This window comes from Engystomops pustulosus, chromosome 10, assembly GCF_040894005.1.
Source record: "Engystomops pustulosus chromosome 10, aEngPut4.maternal, whole genome shotgun sequence".
In the NCBI taxonomy this organism is placed as follows: domain Eukaryota; kingdom Metazoa; phylum Chordata; class Amphibia; order Anura; family Leptodactylidae; genus Engystomops; species Engystomops pustulosus.
In genome coordinates this window covers 66,364,756-66,390,612 of record NC_092420.1, presented here as the reverse complement: position 1 = coordinate 66,390,612, position 25,857 = coordinate 66,364,756, and the positions used below count along the sequence as shown (strand labels likewise).

General features: G+C 41.4%; 1 protein-coding gene across 1 annotated transcript in view; it reads right to left on the bottom strand.

Moving 5' to 3' along the window:
• Positions 1–1,245: 1,245 nt before the first annotated feature.
• Positions 1,246–25,857, bottom strand: part of BTBD8 (BTB domain containing 8) — a 46,011-nt gene continuing 21,399 nt past the window's right edge. The window contains exons 12-18 of the mRNA XM_072129146.1: positions 23,367–23,496; positions 22,474–22,535; positions 19,857–20,490; positions 13,633–13,720; positions 12,587–12,714; positions 8,961–11,024; positions 1,246–2,353 (exon numbers count right to left, since the gene is read on the bottom strand). Coding sequence (XP_071985247.1) covers positions 1,908–2,353; positions 8,961–11,024; positions 12,587–12,714; positions 13,633–13,720; positions 19,857–20,490; positions 22,474–22,535; positions 23,367–23,496 — 3,552 coding nt within the window. The 3' untranslated portion in view covers positions 1,246–1,907. The remainder of the gene's footprint in view (positions 2,354–8,960; positions 11,025–12,586; positions 12,715–13,632; positions 13,721–19,856; positions 20,491–22,473; positions 22,536–23,366; positions 23,497–25,857) is intronic.

Here is a 25,857-nt window from a genome sequence, read left to right as displayed (position 1 = left end):
GTGGCCATCAGCCAACCCGATTGATTCGGACAAACTGCGGAATTTAACTTTCAAAATTGTGTCGCAAGATCAGCACTTACATGCACCGGGAAGAAGATAGTGAACTCCGGTGGACCTCAGTGGGGAAGCGACACATGCAGGAAATTGGACCTATTCTGAGTTTTACAGCTTGGGGAATCGGCTCATATACAGGGCAATGAACAACTGCCATGTGTATAAGCCCCTAAAAATACATGATGGCGAGTGCTAGCCATTGAAACAACAGCTAGTAGTCCCCCAAACAGTTTGTAAGACCTAACAGCATAGCACTTTACACAGGCTTTCAAATTTTTAGCGCATATTCGACAATCTATCCATTGCTGTATTGTGTAGCCTCCCTTAAAACCTGTGTCCGCAGCAAATTTGGGATATTAAAACAACTCCAAAGCAAATATGTACTGTACTCAGGGAAGATTCACTAAAATCATTTGCAAAGTCTAAATTTCAAATTGACTTCTAACTTCAAAATTCTGGTGTATTAATACTGGGACTCCAAACTATTTTGTGTAATCTCTGGAGGAACACGGCAGAAAGTATACGGAATCAATTGGTTGTGTGGGATGCCTGGGAATTGTGATTTCTCCAAAGGCTTTCATTTCTGGCTGATCAATGAGGAACCCAAAATTCAGACTGCAGGCTGCTGTTACAGTGTGTACAGTGGTACTGTGTGCAGCAGCAAGTCTAAGACTCACCCTCCCCTCTGAACTTAGCAGCAGTGAATACACAGTGGGAGGAGGGGGAAGTGCTCCTTCAGAATGTAACAACCTGTGAATCTGCAGCACGGAGGGGCTCTGATAACATGTCCGTAGCCTTTCTTATTGGCATAATTTTAAAAGTTGATTTTATAAGGAAGAAGGCCATGTATGACAAATATAAGATTACCACAATCACGGTGGCTAGATCCGTCAAAAATATAAAGTTACCCCACACAGTTACCCCCCAGGAGCAAAACCCCATTACATTCGTGTGAATGTACCCAAAAGCCAGCGGCACATGACCCTGGTCGGTCTGTGACAAACAAAACCGAGTACTGACCAGATTTCATCGACTGCCGTGCAGTCGGCCTGTGACACAGATGTGTGCTGCCGTCTTTGCCCAAATAAAACTTTATTTTTCTGCAACACATAAAAGGTTCTGGTTCTTTGAGTCAAGGATGAATCACATCAACAAAAAAAAAAAACAATTACCAGATATTGGACAGGTGACTTCAGAAAAAGGTTTTAATTTTTCTCAATTATAATTTACGTTTACACACATCTAAGAAATAATTTTTAGGTCATTCCTTTTGGTTTTATTTACATTTTGGCCTATTAAATGCAATCGGTAAGCAAATATACTCAGTGATTAATACAGAGCATTCATGCTAAATCAGACTTCTTCCAAGACAAAATGTTTTATTACCAAGTACCACGAAAACAAACCTCGGACATGCCCATGTCTTCTTCAAGCAAACAAGGCAAAACAAACTAATAAAACGGTGCTCCTTGGCACAACTTGCATTATTTTGCTCAGCTATCTTCATTATAAATATACGGGAATGAGTATGTCGTTCCAGACGCTTGAAGCGGAGAGCACATCAGTTCAGTCTGTGCCGATGTAGTATAATTTTTGTATATATTGTATATCATAAATATTCTCTTCGTATAATAACGTGTAGCTGTCAGTGTCGGAAAAGAAAGCAGCCATGTTGGATATTGGTTAGGGGTCTGTACAAGCAACCTGGTATACTTAGGGTCGCCGACGTCTATAGAAACTGTTGAATATAAATCAATGCAAGGCTTAATGTCTTGGAACAGTGTTTAGTAACAAATCCCGGTGAAGATGGTACGAGAAAAAAAAAAAAAAGAGAAAAAGCAAAAATAGCTATTTTAGTGATGGGTTTCTAATTCGAGGATTGTCCATTCTCCGTGCGGGGAGGAGCACTCGTCAGGAGAGAAGCTAGTCACTGTGACACTTGTAGAGTCCTCAAACGGAGATGATAGATCGCCCCATGGCTTGCCCTGAGATTTGGAATTTTCTCTAGCTAAGAGCAACGTCTGATTGATTAGATACTGCGCTAGACTGAGATCCTCAGGGACCGAGTTTATGATATCAACATCTGATCCGTGATCAGCTAGCAGCTGTCTCAGCAGTGTCCAGTCCCTCTCTACAAACTGCTGATCTTCAAACTCAATATCCATTATTCTAGCTTCAGTCTTCAGCCTCTGCTCAATGCCGTCCACGGGATCCATCTCATATATGGGAGAAAGGGACTTTGGAGGACGATGGTCATACATGCAGGTTTGTGCCATTGAGTCAATATCATCTATGTGCCCTGAAATAATTCATAATACTGCACATTGTAAAATAGTTATGCTCTTTTACCCATCATCACTGAAGACGAACATACGATCAATTAAGACAGCAAGGTACAGAGACATTTCACAAACAGATAATTCTAGACAGCAATTTTTTTTCTTAAAAAAAGCTACTGTTTAGAAGTTAACAAGAAACAGCGATATAACCCTAGCAAGCATATTTCTGATACAGAAAATGGGTTATTGGAGAAAAGACAAAGCAATACATAACATTACAACCCTATACTGTGGTTCTGTCCATATATAAACCATGGACACATCCACTACTGGGAACAGCAGTAACAATAAATAAGGGTGATCAAAGCCAGCACCATTATTGGGTATGTGATCATCAGAATCTGCCTGCCCCAAATCTCCAGGCAGCTAGATGTTGTAAAACACAAAGCAACAAGTCTTTAAAACCAATTTAAAGCATGGTGCAGAATTTTGGACACAGACTAAATACTTGACAGAAAGTAGTTGTGCTTGTTCACCCTTTTTTGACCCAGTTTTCCTCCTCTTATGTGTCTGTCCTTTCTGTAGGCAGCCTGTTACAGAGCAAAAGGAGCTAAGCTGATAAATGTTTACTCCTGTGGGGAAAAATAACAAACTTTAACAGGGTAAGTATAGGATCTTAATAGGGTCACCTGTATTACCCTGATAAAGTTTGCCGTTTGCTGCCAGGAGCCGCAATTTACTGACCCCTAAGTAGAAAGGCCACTCCCACATTAGTGGTTGGGGGCTGAAGCGGACGTCCTTGACCTCATGACCGAGGGGGCATGCAGACAGTAATGACTTCAGAACCCCCTCCATTCGACGAGAACCAGCAGGACGTCACAGGAAGTCCAGAACCATGTTGCCACGGGTCAGCCTGCCTGCGTCTCCAAGCGGTGAACAGCAAACTAACAGGATAAGGCTGCATTTACACTGACATATGTCTGCATACATCAAGGTGACCCTTCCCCTCTCCATAGCAATGCTTGCCATATGGGCCGTAATACAGGGAAAGATAGGACAGGTCCTATCTTTTTCCCTGTGTAAGGAGTGGTATGCAGCACTGGATCGCTCCATGCGACCATTATAACTATTAAAACTATAAATCAACTTGTTCCTCCTGCTCTATAACATGCAGCCTGCAAATCGGACAATGTATTTAATGTGGCAATTTCTCTTTATGCCAACTTATTGGCAAAGGGAAGGTGTGAACAACCCAAGATACATCTATAGAAAGTCAAGGCCGTCTGGTCTGATAAACTCACTCCATGCACTTGCAGTATTTACTGGACTGGACCTAGAATCACTGAACAGAAGGGACATACTGAGTTCAGTTCAGCGACCCTAGGCTCGGTCCAGTAAGTCCCACAAGCACAAGGAGAGAGTTTGTCAGACCAAAATCACTCGTGTGTAATGGGCTTCATTGTGAATATAAATACTGCCCAGATAATTCTGCCTATTACCAAGTCTTTAATTAAATTTAAATCAAAAACTAAACAAAACAACACTTAATCTGCATTTTCCACTTCCAGCAATTTAACCTCTTAACGCTCAGCGTCCGATATATCGGACGCTGAGCGCAGTGACTTAGCGCTCAGCGTCCGATATATCGGACGCTGAGCTGATGCCGGTTCAGCTCAAGATCTGAGCCGAACCGGCATCGGGAAACACGGGGTGCCGGCTGTGACTGATAGCCGGCACCCCAGTGTAACACCCGCGATCGGAGTTGTCTCCGATCGCGGGTGCTTAACCCGTTAAATGCCGCGGTCAGCGCGACCGCGGCATCTAACATGTATCTGGGGGATCTTTCCCCCACGATCGGCCCCCCCGAACCGTTTTCGGGGTGCGCCGATCGTTGCTATAGTAACTCTGGGGTCCGATCTGGACCCCAGAGTTACCTGCAAGAATTGCCAGTAAGATGGCGTCTGTGACGTCATCTTACTGGCACAGTGCCAGCCTATGCAAGTGTATAGGCTGACACTGATAATACTCTGCAATACATCAGTATTGCAGAATATTATCATGAAGAAGCAATCAGATGATTGCTTCTTCATGTCCCATGGTATAAAAGTGAAAAAGTAAAAAAAAAAAGTTATTCAATAAAAAAATAAAGTCATAAATCACTAAAAATGCCCCAAACCCCCAAAACATATAAAGAGACATATAACTCAAAAAAAAGTCTAAATCATAACACAAACCCCACATATATAGTATCACCGCGTCCGTAACAACCCGTAGAATAAAAGTAAATCATTATTGAACCCGCACGATAAACGCCGTAAAAAAAAACTGTTATAAACCCTCCAAAAATTATGATTTTTACCTTTTCAATCCCACAAAAAATGCTATAAAATGTGATCAAAAAACCATATGTACTGCGACATGATACTGGTGCAAAGTACAACATGTCCCGCAAAAAACAAGCCATCAACCAGCTCCGTAGCCAAAAAAGTAACAAAGTTATGCCACTTGGAAGACGGCAATACATAAATGATAGATTTTTCCCCACATTAGGGTTTTATTTGACAAATTTAGTAAAACGTAAGAAAATATATTCATGTCTGGTATCCCCGTAATCGTATCGACCCATAGAATAAAGATAACATGATTATTAGTCTATACGGTGAACACCAAAAAAAAAAGAAGTAAAAAATCCAGTACAGAATTGATGCTTTTCTACTCCTGTCCTCAAAAAACGTTCCTAAATTTTCAACAATAGGTGATACAAACCCCAAAATGGTAACATTGGAAAAAGCATCTCATCCCGCAAAAAAAATGGCATCACATGGCCCCAATAACGAAAAAGCGAAAATTTTATAGCCTTCAAAAGGGGCCAATGAGGAAACTAAAATCCTGGCAGCTGCAGGGTGCTCCTTCCCTCCTGCGCCTCGCTGTGCCCCCATAACACAAGTAATGTCCACATGTGGGGGGTCTTTGTACTCAGGAGAAATTGCAGAACAAATTGTATGGTGGGTTTTCTCTTTTTATCTTTTGGAAATGTGTAAATTTTAGGGCTAAATGAACGTATAAGGGAACAATATGACCATTCTAAATTTCACCTCCATTTTGATTCAATTACTATGAAGATCTCAAGGGGTTAACAATCTTCGTAAAAGCTGTTTCTGATAGCTTGAGGGGTGCAGATTTGAAAATGGGTTGGTTATATAGGGGGTTTTGATGCTAAATATGTAAAATTTCATTCCAAACTGTATTTATCCCCAAAATAGTCAATTCTGAAAATCCGGAAAAGCGATATTCTATTTGCAAGCCGCGTGACATCAAAATAAATTATCCAGACATTTCAGAAATTATGAAAATGTAAAGTAGACAAATGGGAAATGTTATTCAGCAACTTATTTAGGTGGTAAATCGATCTGCCTGAAAACGCAATGATTTTGAATTTCGAAAATGGCAAATTTTTCCAAAAATTTATCATATTTTCTTTTTTTTTGTAAATAAATGCAAAACTTATCTGCCAAAATTTACCACTAAAATGAAGTACAACATGTGGGGAAAAAACAATCTCAGAATCGCTTTGATAAGTAACAGTGTTCAAAAGTTATAACCGTATAAAGAGACGCAAGTCAGAATCCAAAAAATCGGGCTGAGCCTTAACCTACAAAATGGCTGCGTCCTTAAGGGGTTAAAGACCCATTCAAAGAGAGTTATAGCGGGGAATTAAAACAGCTTTGACTAAAGAACAAAGCCAGATGGTAATATGTGATGACTAAGCTGCTTCCAATGTATAATTATATATATGAATAATTCAAATGAGGTAAAAAGTAAGTAAAGAAAAAGAATGAAATTATATTTATAATATTCAAATAATATGAGCAAAGTATTAAGGACAATGTCATACATAAAGTAATAAATTCTGAAATTATTTCCTCACAGATTCATAGCAGCAAAAGATCAGAGACTGCCTCATACATCGCTCATAGACAAAGGTGACTGCGTGGACTTTGTACTTCCAGATTTCAGGCCTTTGTCTGGATGGGAGTTCCAGGGGTTCAAGGGATCCACTTTAGCCAATGAGTGGCCTCCTCAGAGCAGGGGACAATGCAGGAAATGAAGTTCCCTGGAAAATGGAGGGGACTTCCTGTGCCACTCATTGGATAAATTGAGTTCACTGACCCCTCCCCTGGAAACTTCCAGCCATGCAGAGGGTCCAGCACCAGAAACAGTGGAGTACATAGGACGGGACCCAGAGCGGGGTGAGTATGCATTCTTTTTTTTTTTTTTTTTTTTTTACCACCCTGGCTCCAGGGAGGGTTTTCATAGCCCTGGAGAACCCTTTCACCAGTCTAAGATCGTAAAAGTTCAAAAACTGCCACCCCATGGCATCCGGGAGACGTCCGGGCAGCAGCTGCCTACTGTTTTTCACTTGTTCAGGCGAAAAACTAGTTGGGGATGTGTAGTAGCCTCAGACAGTTCCGGGTGCAAGGGCTACTCCACGCCCCCAGTAGCCACTACAGACCCGCTTCTACCCGCTACAGCCCATGGAGTAGCCTTTGCACCCGGAGCTGTCTGAGGCTACTCCACATCTCCAGTTTTGCAAATTAAATAGCATATTTAAGCATTACATTTTATTTACACAGCAGCTGCATCCCATAAAAAGTAAAAAAACGGAATGCAGCTGCTGCAAGGACATGGAATCTACCATGAGGAATATACGATGGGGAATAGTTCTTTTAACTATTTGGATAGAACATCAATATTCTGAGCCTAAAAAAATCCCTTTTAAAAAGGTTGTTGACTGCTTCTGACAACCCACCACAGCTTATACACACTTGGCTGAGCGTGCATGCGTCCTAAAATGAGGAGAAGGCAATTACCGTAGATATGACCATTTAAACGGCTTGGTTTTCCCATAAATATACTACCATTGGTGTTTTGGGACCCTTTTTAGGCCCCATGCAGACAAACGGATGGGGGGCGTTGATACAGCTGCACAATTATGGCCACATCATGGCCCCCTCCTGCACTGGGCTTCATGTCTGGGTGAGCATAAGTTTATGTGCAAGGGGCCTTGTAGTAAGCAGCATGAAGCAGTCACCCAGGTCTAGTAGAACTCACAGTCCCTGATCTCTCATTTCCTGGTTCTCCATCTATTGGGTTTTACTGTAATGTTTTACAATGCAATGTTTTACGTTATCAACAGCTAGAAATTAGCTATTTATTTGCTTTATGTATGCCATTGTTCCACTCCAGCCCACCCCATATTGGAAATGGGGGGGGGGTACTAAAATGTCTAATTTAGTTTGTTTGCTGTTCCTCTTATGGCCCAGCAGACCTTTCATGTACAGTACATGTTCTGAAATAAATACAAAAAATATTAAAAACAGTCCTGAATACAGTCCTGATATCATTTCAAGATAGGGAAGGGTATAAGGACAATGGACAGGTTGTAAACACATTGCCATGGATGCCAGGTTAGTCTAGCTTGGTGCTGGTACCAGTACTTGCCAACACATGGATCAGGTAGAATGAAAAAATATATTTGAGCGGTGGCACTTATTGACATTTAGAACACTGACCAGTAAATCAATGTCAAATAGAACTACACAAATGAAATAAGTCCATTCATTTACATATATTATATACAGATGTATATAAAAATCAAAATCTCCAAACTATGAGCCCTGTACACCAGCTGATGATCAGCCGAGAAAACCTTACTAAATGCCCAGAGTAAATGTGCCAGCAAAAAAGGGTGTTAATGCAATTGCACGGTTCTGAACACAGATAAATTGAGAATTACATTGTCCATGTTCATATGGGAAGCTTATCAGACGAAGGGAATGAACAAATCCTAGTTTGTTTAGATCCCCACCGAGTGAAAATGAAAGCAAATCGAGTGTCACACACGTTCCTATTGTGTTAATGGACACTTGTTTAGGACAATATATCTGCAAGTTTAAGAAGCCTTAAAAGTTATATAAGAATAGGGAATAACAAGCTAATAAAAGAGGGTCCAACTTATTGGACACCCACTGAGCACAACCCCGAGGTCCTGTTCTCATGGGTGGAGCATAAAGTTGAAATTGCGTCCTTGTTCCATTAAATATTATGGAAGTGTCAAAAATTGCTGTGCACAGCACTCGGGTATCACAGGCACCTGTGTCCGGGAGCAGCAGGACACATTCTCGACCTGACGCTACGTCCATTAGTTAAAGAGAAACCACCATTCTCTGGATTGCTGGGGTCAATTCTTGTGTTTGGTGGAGTTCCAAGCAGTCAGACTCTCACATTCAGCTTGTTATCCCCTATCTAGTGTATAGGGGATAACTCGCCAACTTAGTAGAACCCTTTTAAGGATCGGTTGAACATCAACCTAACATGACTGTGAAAGGAAACCAGTGATTCCCCATTATCTGTGATCTAGCAAGACGTCCTCAGTTTAGGAGAAAGTTAATGAAAACATTTACAAGTCCCTGTACAAGGTGAATGTATTTGTTCAAGTAATGTACATGGTCCTGTTAATCTTAATATATTCAAAATGATATATAAATGATCTGTAATGATCTTATTATATAGTTATAGAATTGGGAAACAAAATAAATAACAGCTCTATCGGTTAATGTTCATTACCTGCAGATAAAGCAGTGTTGGAGCTTTCAGTGGAAGGTGCATGGTTGTCTCTGTCTTGGTAGTCTAGAATTTGACTCTTACAAGCATTTGATGTTTTTGTACAGCAAAACCTTTGTGCATCAGCGGGCATTTCTGTGTACAGATCTAAATGGCAAGGCCGTGCCTGCGATTTAAGTTCACTTTCCATTGGTTTGGAGAAACCCTTACATGCCGTGAGATCTGCAGTTTCTTGTCCACTGACTGCATTTTCTTCCAGGACATCATGGTTTGCAGGCGTAGAGGTGTGCTTGTTGGCATTTTCTCTCTGCCTGCCTTCTTTTTTTGAGGAACCAACTTTTGTGTTCTTCTCAAACACATCAGAAGGAGTTAGAGATCCAGTGTTCCGTGCATCTCCCTCATCTGATCCAAGTTCTTCACACTCATCTACGGAGAGGAGGACAGACCGCATAAATGGTTTACTGCCGGGTCCCCTTTGATTTTCACCGTCGAGTTCAGCCATATCATCAAAGGCTAAATTGATGATGCCTTGAAAAGGCTGTACAGCAGCATCAGGGGGGCCTTGCACAGCCGCGTTTTCTGCCTCTGACCGCTCATCTTCAGTCTCATCGGCTGATGAAGATAGGTGTTCAATCTCCTGAGAAAACTGGACACTGCTGCAAACAGCTGGGTGGTTTACACCATGTCTTGGCCCATCCCTCTGCAGCCATGGTTCAGGTCTTCTTCTCGGCCCTTCGTCATCACTAGTAGAGTTGACGCGGAATAGCTCTGTGCTGTCTTTTTTCATTTTGACATCAATTCTTAAACTACCATCATAACCCTTCAGTTCTTCGGGAGTACTGGTATCACTACTACTTCGCCCAAGAAAATCGTGACAACGCATTGTGCTGCACTTGGAGATTCCTCTCTCATTTGAGCCATCATCATCTTGGGAGCCACCGGCATCATAGTCTTCAGACCGTGGCTTGATGTCATCAGATGATGTACTAGCACTGCCACTCTCAGATTCTGGACTCTCACGCTCATGTAACATGCTTGAGTGATTGTTCCATTGCCCTATGTAGTGCATATCAGAGTTCTCATGGTTATCAGTGACCTCTGCAATGAGATCTCTCCGATACCCAGATATCTGAACTTGGGATGAACAGTTCACATAATGTTCAGTGCTATTAAGTGTACGATGCTGACTCTGTACACATGATTCTGTATTGTTATATCTTGGCATATGAGAGCTAGAGTTCTGAGAAAATTCCAGAAATGCCATATTTTCTTGCTCTTTTTGTTTTGGAACTTTTTCAACTTCTTTTACAGAACACAACTCGCTTTCGCTCGAGCTGTCAGCACATTTTGAGTTCTCTGAGTCACAGATATTTTTACAGTCTGACTTCTGTTCGCTGGAAACGTTCACAGAGAGCGCATCACCTGACCCTGTGCCGTCAACATTTACCGCCTTTGTTTCATTTATTACTTCTGTCAAATCTTCTTCTGAATTAGATCTGTGAGGAAGAGCAGATGCTGGAGGATTAGTTTCTTGGCAGTGGCAGTGCTCTAAATTAGGCTTCTGTATCATAGAGTCTTGATTGCTCATTGAAATATCATGACAACACTCATGTGCAGATAATGGCCGATCTGCAGGATGGTCTGATCCTTCTACAAGCTGACATTTGGCAGCTTGTTTGCCTTCATTTACGAAAGATATGAGGCCCTCACCTGCATCTGGTTTAGGAGGGGTTTTCTCAGTACACTGAGCCGACTGGCTGTGGTTATTTCTTCCAGCACTAAGAGCGCTCTTCTGACCCGGCTTATGGTTTACAATGGATGTTTTCACAGTACTTTGTACTTTAGCTTTGGGCTCTTTGCAATTCTGAGTTAAGGTTTTACTGCCTCCATGTTTATTACTTGACACATTCGACTGCGTTTTGCTTGCAGACGGAGCAATGTTTTTTGTCGTCTTTTTATTTGGTGGTGCATGCCTGTCTGCAGAGGGAGACTGAGTTACTGACTTTGTGTCTTGCTTAGCCTCAGGTGGCTTGGAAGAGACAGATTTAGGCATATTAGAGCCATCTCCTGGAAAGATAACAAAAAAGATTAATATGTAAAATATGTCAGATAAAGGATGAATGCACTATAATGTGTATCTATTCATAAAAATGTTGCATTACTCTGTAACCTTTAGTTTAGATAATATATTAATAATAAATAATTCTGTAACAGAAAGCATTGTTCACATCTGCAATTTTACAGTATACGTGTAGAATTCTTCTCAAATCTCCAAATACAGTTTTACACAAGACAACCTGAAAAGGCGCACTATACAGTTCATAAAGGATAAATTCATTTATTGAACATAGTCAGCCGGCTCAACATGAAATTTCTCAGTCTGACCCCAATGCCTCTGACCTGAGCTTACAACAACATACTGGATATTGATGCGAGATCCAAACCAACCGCACAGCCCTGGGGTCCACTAATCACACAAGGCCGCAGGTAGGGTAATAATCGTCAGTAGCTCAGAAATTCAGAGCATTATAGATCACTTTGGCAGTAGAAGTTATCCTGGAACTAGCAACAGCAAACACTTACAAGATGCTGTGAGTAGCAGTGAGATCTGTGATAGTTCTGGAACTTGTAGCGTAAGGACATATTGGTTTGCTACAAGCTAAAAATCTAGTCCAGAAGATGAAAACTCGGTTGCTTTCTTCCAAAAACATGCGCATGCATTAACATCGCTTTTATGATGTGTTTGGTAAATGTTAACAGTAATGTAATTAGGCAATTCATCCCTCCTCAGCTGTTGTAATAGGTTTCAAAACGCAATGAAAACGCAACCAAAGCATCGCCCCAATTTCACCAAACAGGACAAAATCCACATAATCTTCCTGCAGTCCCAAGCAACTTAAGGGATGCTGCACGCAGCGCTATTTTAAAGGGACACTTGATTTGAAACGGTGGGAAAAATGAGAAGGTGTTGACAGAACTGCATTGTCTTTGGAGGTCCTCCTGCTGGACCCACCATTCTTCCTGGAGAGAACCTACAATGATGGTCTGAACTTATTTTCCCACCTTCTTTCAACTCTATTGGTGGCCTTAGGAGAGCCAATACCATTGAATGATGTTGAAGAACAGGTAGCAATAAGTTACAGCTTGAAATGCCATGTTGGCACTTCATGGTAAATAAGTGGATTTTGGTTGTAGTTTGGGCACTCGGTCTCTGAAAGGTTCCCCATCACTGATATATTGTGCATGCATCCTTTTCTTCCCTTTTCTATTTTTTTTTAATTTTCTAGTTTCTTTACAATCTGCCGTATTAGGGTATTCGAAGAAGGTTATTAAGGGAAGATTTTTCTTCCCAAACCTATCTTTTTGGCCTTTACATGTTTGGTCCATATTGCTGGTTCCCTTTATACTAGAATAATCATTGACTTAATAGTATTAACAAAGTCTACTGTATTCTATCTAACTCATGTACATTGTTGATGGACTAATAAAGAGATCGGCTCATTCAGAGAACACACAGGGCCGGGGACTATGAGCTTCACAGATATATATGATACAACAAGGCCCCGCTTATCAACATTGCAAAATAGTAAAATAAAAATTTGTTGCCCACTTTTGTATCGAAGATATACCTGGCTTTTTCAACAGAGCAGCGGGGGCACTTTTTGGTCGCTGAGCAGTACAAGTGCTGAGTTTGATTCCCTTCTTTTTCTGAAGTCCTGAATCATTGCCTCCATCAGCAGACTTTTTCGTTGATGAGCTGCAAAAACGGAGAATGAAAGAAACTACAATGCACAATTTGCTATGTTTATTTTAAGAAAGCTGACAGAAAATAGTAACATGATCTGAAAAAAAAAAAAAAAATCCCCAAAACAAACAAAATGTTTTTCATGCAGGAATTGTACTAGTTTTTAAAGTTAAAAGTACAACTGTAAAGTATAACATTTTTTGCCTAACTGTGCACTAAGCAAAAATAAGCAATTCCCTAATTTACTCTAATTAGTTTTTAACTGATAGCAGGGCTTTACCTTGGCTCCCCTTTTGTCATGCTTTCTGTTAATCATGGGGAACCGTATAGGACGGCTGGAGAAGAGAGGAGGCTTGTTGGAAGAGGCTGTAGGAGATCAGTGCAAGAAAATAAGACCTGAAGTGATCTCAAAAGCATGTGACTCATTACATGTTACAGGCAGTCCAATTACAAACATGCCCGTGATTCACGTGAATGCCCTCAAAGCTCTGGCCTCACTGCCCTTAGCTGATGTCACACCCAGGAAATGCTGTCCACTTCAGGAATAGCTGAATATGATTTTATTAGAAATAAGAAGATTTTATATGTCAGAATAGGAAGAAGCTAGAAGCATGATACAAAGTCTCTCTCCAGCTGTGCTAAAACTATTTTTTGTCAGTAACTTTACAGTTACGCTTTAATCTTCTGCCAAAAAGTGATTGGCCACACTCAAATTTTAAGGTCAGTGAGAGCGATGAGGTCCCATCTGACGAGCTAAATCAGTTGAACGAATATTCTGCTGAGGGCTGCAATGATGGCCCATTAAATAAAACAAACACGTATCTTTATCCCAAACTTTTCCCAAGTTAGTTTAGAAAAAGAGGCACCATGAAGAATATTCTGGCCGTGTTCAGTTGTATCATCGTATATAATTTGAAATGTAAAACTTACCTGCCCGAATCCTTACTCTCTCCTTCAACAGTCTTGCGTTTTGCTACCGTCCCATTGGAAATCTTAACAGTAGACTTTGATTTTGTGCCTGTTTGGGGAGACAAGTGATACTGAGAAAATTAGAAAGTTTTGTTGTTGCTTTGTTCTCATGATGAACAGAAATGAGTAACATATAGCATCCAAAAATTTCCCTCTGACCAAAAATGTTCTGCACCAGGTAAGCATGAGCACATTGTTCTATATAAAGGGGCTACAAAGGCATCCGGAACGGGGATGAACAGTTTATTCCTATACAGCAGTAATGATTGCTTCTGTACATGGAAAGTGGGCAGCAAAAGTGTACCATTGTCTGTCTGTCCCTGATCATTATCTACACAGCCTGTACAGGCAATAGGGACCTTAACCCCTTAAGGACCAGGCCCTTTTTCGTTTTTGCGGTTTTATTTTTCACTCCCCACCTTCAAAAATCTATAACTTTTTTATTTTTCCATGTACAGAGCTGTGTGATGGCTTATTTTCTGCGTAACAAATTGCACTTCGTAGTGATGGTATTAAATATTCCATGCCGTGTACTGGGAAGCGGGAAAAAAATTCTAAATGCAGTGAAAATGATGAAAAAACACATTTGCGCCATTTCTTGTGGGCTTGGTTTTTACAGCTTTCACTGTGCACCCCAAATGACATGTCTATTTCATTCATTGGGTCAATACGATCACGGGGATACCAAATTTGTATAGGTTTTATAATGTTTTCATACATTTACAAAAATTAAAACCTCCTGTACAGAAAAAAAATTCTTCATTTTGCCGTGTTCTTGCGCTAATAACTTTTTCATACTTTAGTGTATGGAGCTGTGGGTGGTGTCATTTTTTGCGACTTCTGATGACGTTTTCAATGCTTCTATTTTTAGGACTGTTCGACATTTTGATCACTTTTTATAGAATTTTTTCTATTTTTCAAAATGGCAAAAAAATGCCATTTGCGACTTCGGGCGCTATTTTCCGCTACGGGGTTTAACGCAGTGAAAAACGGTTATTATATTTTGATAGATCGGGCATTTTCGGACACGGCGATACCTATTGTGTTTATGATTTTTACTGTTTATTTATATTTATATCAGTTCTAGGGAAAGGGGGGTGATTTGAATTTTTATGTTTTTTTAATATAATTTTTTTTTTTTTACTTTTTTTTATTTATTTTTTTTACTATTTTACAGACTCCCTAGGGTACTTTAACCCTAGGTTGTCTGATTGATCCTACCATATACTGCCATACTACAGTATGGCAGTATATGGGGATTTTGCATACCATCTATTATAATGTGCAGATCGCACATTATAATAGATAGCCTCGATCATGACAGCCTGGGATCTTTGTGTGATCCCAGGCTGTCATGGCAACGGATCGCCGCTCCCCGGTGACGTCACGGGGAGTGACGATCGGAGCCAAGATGGCGGCGCCCATGCGCCGCCGGCTCTTTAATGCCGCCGGCAGCTTTGCCGGCGGCAATCAAAGGGTTAACACCCGCGATCGGTGCAAGCACCGATCGCGGGTGTTAGCGACGGGCGTTTGCTTCATTATGAAGCTAATGCCCGGTGAGTATGAAGAGGGCTCAGCCTGTGAGCCCTCTTCATACTCCCCCATGCGCAGTAAGACGTAAGGGTACGTCTTATTGCGCTATGGGGTTAAACCACTGCTTGAGAAGAAACCATGAGGCAACGTTCTTTACCTAAACCTTATGAATTAGATTAATCCAAATCAAGAAATGACTAGAGCAGTTGATAGTATAAACTCTGTAATGTACTTCATTAAGGAAAGCTTCTACTTGCTTTTGTTCCGCTCTTTCTCCTGTAGGGAGCAGACTCAGGATTTCATAGTATCATCATAGAATCATAGTATATAAGGCTGGAAAAAGACGCAAGTCCATCAAGTCCAACCATTAAGAATTAAATAAATGTTTTATCCCCATAACCCGTGATATTTTTTCTCTCCAGAAAGGCATCCAGGCCTCTCTTGAACATGTACATAGAGTCCGCCATAACAACCTCATGTGGCAGAGAGTTCCATAGTCTCACTGCTCTTACAGTAAAGAACCTTTGTCTATGTTGATGGTAAAATCGCCTCTCCTCTAAGCGTAGAGGATGCCCCCTTGTCCTGGTCACAGGCCTAGGTATTTCCTGTGTCCTGGAGGGGGTCGTGCACACGACCCCTCCATCACAACAGCTTCATCAGTGCTTGGAGGAGCATGCAGATAAATCACAGGAAGTCCTGTGTCGAACTAACCGTACAATCTTAGGCTTCCTTCACACGCACATTGTGGGGACGTATATATCCAACTGCAGATATAAGTCCCCAGTTACCGGCCGCAGTATGGTAACCAGTAGACATGCCACCATACCATGTATGGGGAAAATGATAGAGAATGCTCCATATGGCAAGTTGAGGGGTGAGCAGGTTTGATAGGGTTGAATAGTATATTAAGCCATTGGCTGTGTTTTTTTTTTAAACTTTGTTGCTTAATTAAAAGCAAAACTAAAACTTTAAACACATTTGCATAAATCAATAGTGGAGGCAAAAGTAGTAACTTTATAATATACTTTATTAACAATATCTGTTGCAGTGTCCTCCTTTTGCCAGTGCCTTTCCTTTTTATTCAAAGTGTAACTGTAAAGCTATAGTGATTTTACCAAATTATTATATGTGATTCCCCCTCTGAAAACAAACAGAATGATGCCTGCTTTGTGCTGCTCCTCCTTTTCTTTCCAAAGTTATGGCATTTTCTGATCTGAAAGTGTTTGACAAAAATCTCTAACCAGAGGTGAAGTGGGCAGAAACTAATATCTGTCAGTCTATGCCCTCAAGCTGAGGCCCAGTTAGCTTGCCCATAGATCCCATGCTGCCTTGTGTTCTCAATGTAATTTAGCATTAAATCCATTTAGTCTCCCACAAGTAAATCCACTTAACACTGCACAGTGCAGCTTCCATCACATGGAGGAGCATGGAACATGTAATAGGTGGTAAAAATCATTAGTACATGATACTGCCGATGAAAAGGTGGGGGAGGGAGCAGCATGAGGTACAGAGAGAGACAGAGAAAGTTCTGTAGAATCACAGAATGGGATCGAGGGAATGATAGGGAACAGGGAGATCTTGTACCTCACTATGCTGTGCAGGAGACATCTGCATTCACACATCTAGCTCTGCTACATTCACTGTCACATGACCTCCTCCTCTGTAAGCAGGGAGCAGCAGCTCTTCCCCTCCCATGAAACCGACCAAGAAGCTACAGACTAATAGGGCTTATCAGCACGTGGTGAGGAAACAGCCACTGCAGCTGTGGTTATCTGAAGTGGACAGCAAAGAAACTACTGAAGATAACAAAGATAATAGGCAAAGTTTTACATCCCAAGAGCTATTGATTTGTGGAAAAAAACCTTTACAGTTACTCTTTAAAGGAAATCTACCATCAAAATCAGGTACATTTGCTTATAGACCCAAGCACTGTGACAATCTTCTTATATTTGTTATAAATGGCCTCTTCCTTCTAAAATCAACTTTTATAATGTTTCCAGAATCCATCAGTGCTGCAGCTTCATGGGCTGTTACAATGAGCAGAGCAGGTCTACCGTCCTGCTGCTGCTAGATTACACGGAAAGAGGGAGGAGGTCAAAAGCAGGGGGAGACATGTTCTTCTCATTGCAACAGCACTGAGGGGCTCTGGTAGCATAATTTTAATGAGTAAGGGTACCTGGTTTAAAACAGACAAGGTAAAAATAGAAAGGCATCAAGGGAGCCATCACAACCAGTGCATTCATTAAAAGGAGCATTGATTTACAAGATCTAAACAGATTTGTTTCCCAAAGTAATGATTATATGTCTTCAAAAGATAATCCCTTTGAAAACAGTCCACCCTGGCATTGGCAGATCTCCACGGACCCAGCAGAAAGTTTCTCCCTGGCACAATCATAGAGAAACTATTTACGGCACCATTTTCAAATCTAAACCTGGGCAGAAGATCAGCGCAATGGACTTTTCCTCAATCTTGGACCTCATGCACACAAACTTTGGGACAGGACTGCATTTGTCCGGATATCACACAGATAAATCCATTTCTATGGTATCATACACACCAGCCTGGTGAGAGAGCCGGCTGTCCAAGTTGCATAACTCAGAGCAGGTCCTATCCTTGCCCGTATCTGCATCTTGGATAGTCTTCTCTGCCTTCATTGTTCCACTCACAACGGCCATAATCAACGGACAGTGGATCCATTGTTTGTCCGTGTGCATGGGTACTGCTGGAGCTATGCATTAGGAGGATTTACTTCCTTTATCTTCTATAGCTATAAATGGCTTCAACATTTCTCACTTTTGTACCTGTGATGAGCTGACACACAACTTTGTTACATAACACGTATAAAGAATCTACGGTTATGTCATTGCCATAGAAAACACAAAGGCTGGTGAGGCAAACAGTCTTAGGAAACTACCAAAATGGTTATGGCATGTGACCCAGTAACCATCAGAATAGGGGTGTAATGAGCTGAGCAGGAATTAGGGTCCATTGGAGTGGACACAGAAGGTGCGTTATCTACAGCTTCTTTATAGCATTTAGCCAATTCTGAGACCGATCCCCCCCCCAGGCAATCTTCTTAATAGAGTGGGGTTATCTAGGAAAGCAATTTGAAAAAGAGTGGAACAATTTTCTTCCTAAAGACCCAATGCTGTACTTCCACAGGAGATCCCAGCAAGGGGATACTTTTTCATCACTTTAATGTCTCGGGTGACCCAAGCAAGAATCTCTGACACCCTTTATGTAGGCACCTGCGTTGGACAGACAGTTCGGACTACCAACTATCTGGTTCATACTTTGTACAGCAGAATCACTGACTGAATTCACTTTCCCTGATGCAGGATCTGGAGATTTTTTATTGTCTTCTTTTCCTAAAATAACCAGGTTTTAAAAATGAGCTGCAAGTGCTCTGGGGTGCGTCACCAGAGCCCCTCCAGGTTCTGACAACCCAGGCAATAACATGCCCCTCAGAGCACTTGCAGCTCATCTTTAGAAAAAAAAAAGACACTAACAAAATGCCAAATCCTGCATCAGGGTGCAAAGAAGATTCTGTCAGTGACCCAGCTTTATAATGTATGAATCAGACCACAGATTTCATTTAACAGCAAGCATCTCTTTTTCCAAATATACACCAAGAAACATAAGTAAAGGGCTATACTAGACCCCTACTAACCATACATTGCACAGCAGCTGTACTTTGTCACCTGAGAAGAGGAAGCCATTTCTAAATTTCAGAGGCCAAGTGTCTGACCCAAACTTATTAGTGATATAACTTTGATGACTTTGATCCAAATGTCAGTCTGTGAATATTCATTTAACCAATTACTTTAGATGAATTCACAGCTCACAATACATGAAGTAACTATAATGGATGCAATTTTTCTCTATGGCAGATTTTGTAGCAATTGTTTTTGTCAAATTTGCACAAGTTAAAAAAAACCCATGTGGATCAACGACCCATATACAGCACAGTAACAGCAGCCGCCTAGCCCCATATACAGCACAGTAACAGCAGCCGCCTAGCCCCATATACAGCACAGTAACAGCAGCCGCCTAGCCCCATATACAGCACAGTAACAGCAGCCGCCTAGCCCCATATACAGCACAGTAACAGCAGCCGCCTAGCCCCATATACAGCACAGTAACAGCAGCCGCCTAGCCCCGTATACAGCACAGTAACAGCAGCCGCCTAGCCCCATATACAGCACAGTAACAGCAGCCGCCTAGCCCCATATACAGCAAAGTAACAGCAGCCGCCTGGACCCATATACAGCACAGTAACAGCAGCCGCCTAGTCCCATATACAGCACAGTAACAGCAGCCGCCTAGCCCCATATACAGCACAGTAACAGCAGCCGCCTAGCCCCATATACAGCACAGTAACAGCAGCCGCCTAGCCCCATATACAGCACAGTAACAGCAGCCGCCTAGCCCCATATACAGCACAGTAACAGCAGCCGCCTAGCCCCATATACAGCACAGTAACAGCAGCCGCCTGGACACGGTGCCTGTGGATGTGTTCAGATCATCCCTGTGCATGAAAATGCAGTGATCTGAACATAATTTGTTATACTGACCCTAAGGCTAATGCTTACCAAGTCTGTCACGTGGCAGACTTTACCAAGGTCAAGACTAAAAGGTGATATATACTCACCTGCTGCTTGGTCTTTAGGAGAATCCAGACCATTCCTTAAGGTTTTAGTGACAGGTGGAGAACTTGTTGCAGAGTTTGGTTGTTCCTCCGCTACATGTTCTCCTGAGGATGAGCTGGAGGTGGGAAGTTCTCCATTGCAATTTATAGATTTGACACTCGGCAAAGAACCTTTAACTGGAGAAGCCGGGTCTTTATCGGGCTTCTTCAGTAACTTCACTTTTGTTGGTGGGTTGGAGCTCCCATTTGTCACTTTGGGCCTCGTCCCTGTCCTTACAGAAGAGGCAGGTTTTGGTGTGCCGGCAGCATCTACTTTGGAAGCACTGGTTTCAGCGGACTTGGATAGGTCGCCATTTTCAGATTTGGTTTTTATACTGATTTTTGGTCTGGCCACGGCTGCCTTTTCTGTTGGTTTTGCATCTTTTGCTCCTTTAGTGACAACTTTCTTTATATCCTTTCCTTTTGGGTCCTCCTCTTTTCCTTTTGCAGAAGAACTCCTGGTTAGGTGGTTGCTATGCCCAGAGGCGCCTAAAGAGTCAGATTTCATCTTCCTATGAACGTACAAAACACCGTCTGACTGTCTCTTATTCTCCGTTGTCCGAGATTCTCCCAACTTCACACTTCTAGATCGGTTTTGCTGTGAGGGTAAATAAACAATGACAAACATGTATTCCCACAATATATATATATTTTTTTAGATCAACAGTGTTGTCTAAACTTAGACCCCTTACACACAAGCAATCGTGATGCGCCAAACTCATGTCATACTCACAACTCGTGCGAACAGGAGCGTCCAGCCCAAACACTGAGGAACTAGAACTGAACTGAACATTTCAGTTCTAGTTATCAGCATTCGGAATGACGCTCAATGGTCGCATTTCTCCCCCCATCGCTAGTGTGCAAGTGGACTTAAGCTGGACATACAGAATATAAAAACGTGTCCATAGACTTCAAATGGGAGACAGAGGCCAAATATGAGTTTGTTAAATTATAGAAAAACAAAGGGCGATAACCTAGTGGACTTTTCTATATTATCCTACAGTGTACAGTAGACAGTATCACTTTCCCACAGGCGACAGATGTCGCTTGCCCTTGGGGGTGGTCCAGCGAGTAAACTTTCCATTCACTGACATTTATCACAGAGGCTTTCCCTGTGATATACCTTCAATAAAATGGCCCCAGGCCCTTAACCTGGAATGCAGGAAAATGGGAAGGCAGTCTATGCCCATGATGTTTTCCATTCCCTCTCACTGTCCTGGAAGCCTGGATAAAGCTGGAGCAGGCACATTGTTAGAGGGAGGATATAGGGAATGTATCCATCATAGGCATACACTAGGAGTGCTCCCATATAGTTATATAGCTCATATAGTTATGATGTAAGATAAAAGTGGTGATGTGTGTGGGAAAAAACCCTCATAAGGGGTTGTCCATTTTCAGCATATAACTGGTATTTTGTGTAGTGAAAAGTTATACAATTTTCAATATACATTATAAATTTCTCAATGTTTTCTAGATCTCTGCTTGCTGTCATTACACAGGAAACCTAGTGTTTACTTCCTTTGGATAGAAAATAGTAATGTGATGTCACACAGGTGCACGGCTCGTTATATCATAGAGGGTAATCAGAGCTGTGTGTTATAACAAGATGCGCACCTGTGTGACATCACATGACCAGAGACCAGTTTATATCCACAGGTAGTAAACAATGAAACTTCCTATAGAAGACAATAAGCAGAGAACTAGAAAACCGTGAGGAATTGATACAGAAATTATATTGGAAAATTGTACAAATTTTCATTACACAAACAATATCAGCTGAAAGTGGACAACGCCTTTAAACAATATAATGTAACCCATCATCCATTAATAATGACATCATAACTTTCTCCAAGTCCATGATTATAATTAGCCATCCAGCTTCAGCAGCCGTGTTGGTCATTTATAGCCAATTAAGTATGTATTGTGGATCTTATATGCCTTTTATGTTTAAGGGCAGCAGTATCACATGCAGATTTAGTGGTAGATTTGCACCAAAATTTGCATCTAAAAATGAATGCGGTTCATTCACCATCTAAACTTCTAATGCATTTTCTATTCATTCCAGCCAAGCAGGCTACAAACATCAATCCCACATAAAGGCCATGAGACCGTGCTGCACTATATATAGATATTATGCTTGCCCTTGCAATAAAAGGAATAATGGCCCCAAGTCAGTAAATGCAGCAATTATAATGTCTCAGTCACTGACTATGGAGTCATTTGTTGTTTTTCCAGTTAGATGGAGGCAGCGGCAGGATTAGGATTACTGATGCTCAGATACACAGCACAGTTGTATTGCATTGTATTATCATGCCTTCATAATAGATAGGTAGCCCATAGGCTCAACAGCCACATCATTACAGATACAAACACTCATTTTATATGGCAAATGTAGTCAAAACACACCTGAATATTAATGTAAGGCGAATTGAATTTGACAATTTTCACCCATTTTATGACATGTACTGGATTTTTAGACCCAGAATGTGCAGCGGTGATGAAATCCCTTGTACTTGTGGACACCGCAGCATTCAAAGTAGATACACGCAGAATATATAAGCAATCCAGATGTTTGTCATACCTGAGAGCTGGTGAACGTGGGTTTCTTTGCAAGTCTTCTATCATCCCCTTTGTCAAAGGCAACTAGAACGCAAAGAAAAGACACGGTTAATAAGCCATGACAGCCGGGTTTGCCATATTTATGCATTTGTTAACATCTCAACAAAATGTCCAGCGACTATATATCACTGGAGAGGAGCCAAGAGCTTCTGGGAAATCATGCACCATTTTTTTTCCGTCTTCCCCAATACACAATATCGTGCTGCAAGCGATTCACCTCAGTGATGACGGCGTCTGACACAGCAGCAGTCTATACCGCAGTACAGGCACATGAGTGGCTTCTACTACAGAGGATTAAGCGGCTAAGATTTCTTCTGGGAAATCCATACTGGAGAGCGGAAGTGAGAACATGGGAGCGCTGATGGATGAAGCAATTATAAACCAATTCCATAAACCATGCACAAAGATAATATGTGGAGCTTGCATTATACATGAAGTGGACGTGCAGATTTATTTCTCTTCTGGGTGGCGATTCTTTACATTCTGTTACAATGTATCAACTTGTATTCATATCATATTGTTGCTATAAAAGAATTAGACATGTAGCCATCTCATCCCTGACATAATTTACATTAATGGGGTTTTGGACAATAGAGCAGTATAGGTCATATTGCTGACGCTTCAGATTTAGGATTCTGCTGATGAGATTTATTTTGAGCGACATTTGTTCCTGACATAATAATCTATAGGCAGCACTATCTACAAAGGGACAAGCGGATGCGGCGAAGCTTAAGCAGATCACTTTGATCGGGAGATAGATAATTATAATAGACTCGATTTGGGAAGCATGTTGCCCGTAAATGGAGAATTATGCAAATATTTGTAAAAAAAAATAGCACAAAGTCATCCACCTACCTGCTTGTATTTGCTCCTGATCACTTGGCCGCATCAATTTCCAGCCTTGTGTGTGCCGCACAGCATAAAAGGACTGGACCAGGAAGCTCCACAGCTTATCACGCAGAGTCTGGATCTTGCACGTAAAAACCTGTGTACAAGGAACAAATCAGCAGCTGTTCAGAGGTACATTTCTATGGCAACCCGTCATTATATTCCTCTCCCTCTCTCTGGCTGAATCTACTTACTCCCCGAGCAATGTTAGTGATGTCATTGCATAGACCGTCCTGCCTCCCCTTCCTGCAGCATCACATTAGAAACCAGTGTGAATGTGCAGCGGCTGGTGACAGACGGACGAAAACGCCATCTTAAACAAACATTCTCCATTCTCTCTCTATTGGTATCTTTCTCTACCAGCTGACTGCAAAGTCCAATACTCCAGGGAGAGATTGTGGATGTGAACACATTGTATGATGCAGCAGATTTACCTGCGACGCCTTCTCTACATATTTGTACAACCTATTAAACATGGTTTGTCTTGTGCTTAAAAAAAAATAAAAAGGAGGTTTTGTATTGCAAATATTTTACAGATCATAATACGTCTTACACAAAATAGTCCATGTCAGTAAATAGTGTAACGTGAGCTGCATTGTGTTATACACAAGCACAGAGCACATAATGCAGTCCCCATGTCTTGTTCTAATTGAATTTGATAAATCCTTTAATCTCTTTACTATGCGAGAGCCTCTGGGCTGCGATGCCATTTATTGCACGGGCTCCCAGCATGGAAGAGGTTAATTACAGTCTCTGCAGAGCCAGCACCCCTGTGCTGTTGAGTACCATTTAAAGGGGAAAGCTCTTAATTCGGAAACCACGTCCTGTAGTAGTTTTTGGCTAAGCTATTTTTTACATTTTTTCATGTGAGCTCAATCGGTAGTAGAATGTGCGGATGTTATAGCAAGAATACAGTTATTAATAATTTTTGTTAAAAAGGAATAACACATTATTTCTCCACTAGATTTTCCAGTGCGGTGTCGAATAATGACAATGTTTCAAATGAATGCTGCAGGAAATCAATGGCCTCAGCGGTGACTCTTATATGTAGAGGACTGCTGAGGCCAGTGACTTGCTGTGACGGACAATATAAATGATGTATATGACATCACTGCTGCAAGACAAAAGGGTTCGCAGGGGATTAAAGGGGCAAGTTAAAGCAGAGTTTAAAAGACATGGCTGCTTTCTTCCAAAAACTGTGCTGCACCTGACCATTGTTTGTCCTGGTATTGCAGTACAGCTGCACAGAAATGAATGGAGCTTAGTTGCAATACCATGCACTACCCATGGTCAGGAAAGGAGCTGTTTTTTGGAAGAAAGCAGACATATTTTTTAACCTCCAGACAACCTTCTGCATCCGTCACCTATGGGTAGCCATCTAATCCTTCTGCATTGCAGACCATTGTGTACAATGGAGAGCCTTGTGGATAGTGAGTCCCCCAGTGTTTCATGTAGTAGTGTAGAAGACGTCACACATCGCTGTGCGGTAAAATGAGAGGACTTCCACCTCCCGGGCTGCACACACCTGATTGGTTGTCAGGGATCCATAAAATTGCACATTCCCTGCACATCGTTAGGAAGAAAATAGCCATAAACAGCTACTACACTACAAAACAGGTGGACACGGCTACAGTACTCAGTCTACCGGCAATTCATTCTCGCTTGGATGATGCGGCTGCTGGCAGCTGTACAAACTATTTAATGATGCCATATTTAATGTGACCAGACACACACGTAAACATCAATTGTAATTTGCACAGTTATACATGACCATCTAATGGTTCAGTGTGGATTTGTAACATTTATGGAACAGAAAAAAAAAACACTAATAAAATCCATCAATCCCACAATTTAGGCAGAACAACAGAACAAAAAAGTGACAAAAATATGACAGGTCTACATCAAGTTTAAAAGGGGTATTTCCAGGAAGACAAGATTCTTAAATATAGTCAGGATACCAAAGTAATACATTCTCTAATTCACTGTTAACAAAATCACAGCATTTCACAGACAGAATTCCAACTTGTCTATCAGTCCTGGTATATACAATTTTGGTTGTCCGTGGACAAGACAGTAAGCTCGGACTTTGATCAGATTCTTCTCATTCTTTGATCAGATTCTCCCCCCCCCCCCCTACTGCTGCTTGCAGGCAGGAAGTGTTTGAGACTCACTCTACAAGTTACAGTCAGATAAGGTCTTTATAGCAGAGCTGATTGTGTGTGTTATAGGTGAGTTAGCAGAGAGAGAGTGTCATTTTGTTTAATATCCATCTCATCATCTCTGATCTGTCTCATTTCTTTTTCTGTGTGTCAGATACTAGTAGAACGTTCAGAAGCTAAATAAGTGTAGATGAACCCTGTACCCTGACAATCTAAGCACATTGTCAGCACACAGCATCTCATAGCACATGAAGTTTCCATTATTTTACACTGACCATTACTGAGACACTGCTAAAATA